Source organism: Limulus polyphemus, unplaced genomic scaffold (assembly GCF_000517525.1).
Source record: "Limulus polyphemus unplaced genomic scaffold, Limulus_polyphemus-2.1.2 Scaffold494, whole genome shotgun sequence".
Lineage (NCBI taxonomy): Eukaryota > Metazoa > Arthropoda > Merostomata > Xiphosura > Limulidae > Limulus > Limulus polyphemus.
In genome coordinates this window covers 90,677-95,989 of record NW_013666104.1, presented here as the reverse complement: position 1 = coordinate 95,989, position 5,313 = coordinate 90,677, and the positions used below count along the sequence as shown (strand labels likewise).

Sequence of the window (5,313 nt, the reverse complement as noted above, 5' to 3'; positions counted from 1 at the left end):
ACTTGCGACTATAACGAGTGAAGATGCTGAATTCCGGGAACAGCATAAAATTAATTGTAAACAATTATTTAGTCAATTACTGAGGAAATTTTACTTAAATGGGTAAAAATGAGAACTTAAAAGTAATCCTATTTAGAAAATGTGTAAGTAAAAACATTCCATAAATGCATAACATACATAAAAAATTCTCAGTTTACAACAATGAACATGTTATGGGTAAGAAAGAAATTACTGCGTATTTAGATTACTTACATAGTACGTATGTCATCTCTCACCCTTAAAGCAGGTAACAACTTCATTTTCATTTGTAAACAAAAATCCTATTACAACTTTATGTAAAGCACTAGGATTTAATTTTAAAATTGTAACAAGGTGTATAAACACGTTAAAATTGATATACAAAGTGCCATATAGAAACACATTACAGTTCTATCATATTCTGTTAAGTCTTATAACGAATACCTAAAAGTATTTTTGGTCGCTAACTACATAAAACATTGTAAAGACAGATTTATTGCTGGGGCTGAAAAAATCTACGACTAAGGATATGTCATTTGTAATAGATAATGGTCTGACATCAAAGAGCATTTAAACAAATAATCTAATATTATCAAAGAGAGAGAACCGCTATTAATCTGTTTATTTTCATCTGTAATTATATTGTATGTAAATAGAAAACTAAAGTCTTTACGGCTAAAAGAAAAGGAACTTTTGATTTCAGTAATCTTTACATTAGTATTTCTACTGATAAAATTAAAAAGCCTTTCATCAACAGTTTCAATATATTTTATTAATTCTGAGAAATTATTGCTCTGCACCAGTAAAAATGTTTCCATAACAATGTCACTCATAAAAATTACCAGTGTTTCACATTAAACGAGTTATTCTAAACTATGTAGCTCCTCAGTGGCACAGCAGGCTTATGATATTAGAAATCGGATTTCGATACCCGTGGTGGGCAGAGCACAAATACCCCATCGTGAATTCTTACTTCACAATTCGGTCAGCATATCTTCCAATAAATACAAATAATTCATCCGACAATTTGTAGGTTTATATACTTGATCATGATATTCTTTATTCCAAAACTTTTACATCTACATTTTAATTCCTTTAGAAATTAAGGAAATAGTGATCCACTTTAGTGTGTTGTCCACAATTAGTCTTACCTCCATTAGTTTAGGCTCTTATTGCACATATGTAATCACGTTTGATATAGCATTATGTTATTAATCATGTTTATTTTTGCTAACTACTTTGTCATATTTCCCACAAGCTGAAATACCCGTCAACTGACGGGGGAATGTTTAAACTTAATTAAACGTTTAACAGCAACCATATATTTCAAAGTAATAACTTGATCATGAACTTTATCTCAAAATTCTAAAACTTTAACAAAGCTTCTTCATAAACAACATTTGCAGTTTGCTTTCCATCTACCAACAAATAAAGATTTTTCACGTGACCCCACCATTAAACACCCTATATTTCATTGACCATGAGAAAATCATAGTTGTTTGAGAAACAATTCAACAACTTTCATCATTTCATCTTGAATCCCTTTAGAATATTGAACATTGTCTAAAGTGTCAACCTACTAACATTGTTTCAGATTGACTCAATAGGCTGGGAGTAATTAAACAACAGGCTTTACAATAAAGAAATATGTTTAAATTCAATTTTGACTCCTTTAGGACATTCCTCATAATTCATAGTTTTTACATACAAATTTTGACTGAGATTGACCAAATAGGTTCGGAGGAGTTAGGGTGCAAACACATATTTCGCCTTTACATATATAAATTGTTGTAACCTCCTTTTGCAAGTATTATCAGAGGTATAATGGGGTGGGAAGGTGTTAGCACGGCCTACCTGCATTTTGTTTTAGCTGGAACGTCATTATTTCGAACGAATCCCACATTACAAGGTTAAACACGTTCCGGTACATCTTTATCACACCACTGAATTTTCTCTAATCTCATCATGATTACTTTTCGGGTTTCACAGAAGATTTAACTTTATTCTTTACTTCCTCTTGCCCGCTCCTTGCGTTTTGTTAATTGATAGATAGAGGTTAGTGTGTAAAACACACCTTAGTATTTAATACAGGTTTTCTTTCTGTTGCATTTAAGATTGCAATATGTATTTAAATTTATTATTCTACGTATTGAATGACTCAAGTATTCATTTATTATTTTGTATCTTCATAAACACTAGTTCTTATCTGTACTCTTGTAGTGCTCTAATACTGAATACTGGACTCCATATCTAAACAGTGACATATGTCGTAACAGATTATGTGAAAGGTAAGGATCCTCTAATGTCACACCGTCGGAGCCACTTAATGTTTCTTTATCCCAAGACATTTATCTGTGGAAAGTTCTGCTTATATACAGTTATAATAATGTTACTCGTTCAACGAACATTAAACATACGACAGAAATTGAAGCTAACAGCTATTGTTTATAATGTTCTGTAAGAAAGATAAACCATTATTTCTTTAATATTATTTTCACTAACAATATTGGTTAGAATATTTAACATATCTAGTTTTAATGTATTTTATTATTATACTTATAAAGATTACTTTGTATCGTTAGCTTAGTATGTAGATTTAGGACTAACCTAAATCTGAGCTGACCGATCCTCGTAAAATATCGTTAAATGCGACAGTACTCAACTGATCAAATAGTGCATTCTAATTTTAGTAACTAAGAATGCAAGAAATAAATACTTAAGTAGCTGTACTCATCACTAGGTTGATTTATAGTTTTGCTGTTGGTAATATGCTCTGGTCGAAATTTAATATTAAAAGTCTTGGTTCTTTTTTCTTCAGTTTTTTTGAATGACTCCACTTGAGTTATAAGTGAAAACAGCAGTACATAGAATTTATCTTCCAACGGTACAAAGACTGATGAATTTTGTCGAAAATATTGTTGTTCAATAACAACTAACTAGACAGCATTTTACTGTTTTAGTAACTTTGAATTGTAAGAAAAATACTGTGGAGAGTTTATACAATCTCCAAACCAATCAGATCAATACGGAAAAAAATCGATAGGTACACATATAATAATACATACGTTTTTAGATATTAAAGATTTTTACAACTTGTAACTAATAGATGAATGTAAATATGCATTAAGTTTTCTTAAACTTTTTTAAAACCATTCTTGAAAGTTTGAATTAGTGCTGTTATTACTACTATTAAACATAAGTATTTCTTCTATTTAACTGACCTCGTTTAATACTGTTGGTATTTTGTGTTCAATTAAAATACAAAATTGAAATTTCAACCCTTATACATACGGTTTTTTGCTAACCATTATTTGGTACATAATCCGCAGAAAACATTGGCAGTAATATGAATAAAAGACACAGAGAAGACACATGAGATAATAGAATGTTTAATCATGTATGGTTTTTGTTACACGACAATGTTTTCTTGATCTAGATTTGTTAATTGTAACATCAAGTCTTTTGAACTTTTACATGTTTACTATCTACATAATATCAGCTACTGAATGTAAATATAATGTGTGATAAAACAACCAGGCAATAACTTAAATATTTTAAACAGAGGAAATCAAAGTGATATCCATAATACCAGTATTCAACCAGATGGATAATAGAACTATTAGTGAAATGACACACAGCTGATGTATATTGTTCTTGAGCAAACATGTTTGAAAACAATAGATAAAAATACCAATTATTAATTAAATTAACTTTAACTAATTAAGAAAATCAAGATATCCATTCAGAGAAATCTTTCATGGCAAGCTTGACAACATGTTTTTCAAGAATGTCTCATAATTTAGTTAAAATAAACCTAATTTTACTTAGTTTAAAATGGATTCCAATTTTTTGTCCCTCCACATATAAAAAAAACTTTTTTTTTCTAAGAGATGTAAGGAAAGGACCACAAGTCATTAGAAACCTCATAGACTTTAAGGAATGTTCATTGATATTTACATAAACCTTATATCCAGCATCATATGATGTTCTGATAAAGTTGTTTAGTGATGTCAACAATCAACACAAATTGATAATTAACCTAAATACAACCAAGAACACTTACAATAACTATACAACACCATGTAATAACCTCTTGATAAAGGAACTTCATAGATACATTTCTCAACAATAAACATTTAATTTGCGGTCAAGTATGCATTCAAATGTATGAAAGTAAAATTAAATACACCAATCTGTTATTGCTTGATTATAACTAACAACCCAGAATGTAATTATCTGTATACTACAATACAGAATCATCACTTTTAAATTTCAAATTGTTTATTGTTTATGTATCTTACAAGGTTCATTTTATTAACACACAAGTTAACACATCAAGAACAATCATTGGGAGCATGAGATAATATTACTGCATGGAAAACAGCACAATATATACGGTTACTTTGTATACAGGTTATAACAAATTGGATATTCAAACTAGAGATTTTGTTTAATGTCCAGCAAAGCCCGATTCATTGTTTCCAAGTGTATGACTAAATAACCAGAAACTTTAGTCAATTTCAACACTGGTTGTTTGAATACAACACCACTTACAACTACAATAATAATATTTTGTTTTTATGCAAATTATACTTTTAAAAAAATGAAAACCAAATTATTTTTCCCTAAAAATAATGATTTGTTGGTGGAATAAAATTCTAATCTGCATTAGCATCACTGAACCAGCTAGAAGAGACATTTCCAACAAAACAGAGAAAGATTAATATTAGAATTGAAACAAACTGTCATTGTTCTCAAATTGACAATTAACAGTCCCTATGATCACACACACATGAATACACTAATGGGGAGACAATTTCAGACCAGCTGGCTTCTCTTAACTAGTAGGGTACATGGTCCTTAGTCCTCTAAGTTTCTGAATGTCTGTTGCATGTTTTCCAGCAGTTCCTCAAAGTCTTGCTTAATTTTAGACTCTCCCTCTTTCACAGGATCCTAAAAATAAGAGCAGGAAATGATGAGAGTATTCTATCTTGTAATTTTATGAAAAATGAGAACTCTAAAATAAAAATGTATTGCTGCATACCATACAAACATTAGCTTCACACTATCAAACAAATGATAGGCTGAGTTAGTATCTTGAAATTTAAATACTGAATAATGTTTTGAAAAATGGTTACACATTAAAAATTAATATGTTTGTAACAAGTTAGCTTTAGGATAAATGAATAATACCATATTCATTAAACTGGAGAGAAAGGGTTAAACAAAACAGGTAGATTTTCAAGTTTTATCACTTATAATCAAAAAATACAAATTTAAGAGAAATATGAGTTC

The 5,313-nt window shown here is 29.6% G+C and overlaps 1 protein-coding gene across 1 annotated transcript in view; it reads right to left on the bottom strand.

Annotated features, from left to right (window-relative positions):
- Positions 1–3,391: 3,391 nt before the first annotated feature.
- The window catches only part of LOC106458626 (V-type proton ATPase catalytic subunit A), a 53,096-nt gene continuing 51,174 nt past the window's right edge, over positions 3,392–5,313 (bottom strand). Inside the window, exon 14 of the mRNA XM_013918150.2 lies at positions 3,392–4,971. Within this exon, the coding sequence (XP_013773604.1) occupies positions 4,879–4,971 (93 nt within the window). The 3' untranslated portion in view covers positions 3,392–4,878. The remainder of the gene's footprint in view (positions 4,972–5,313) is intronic.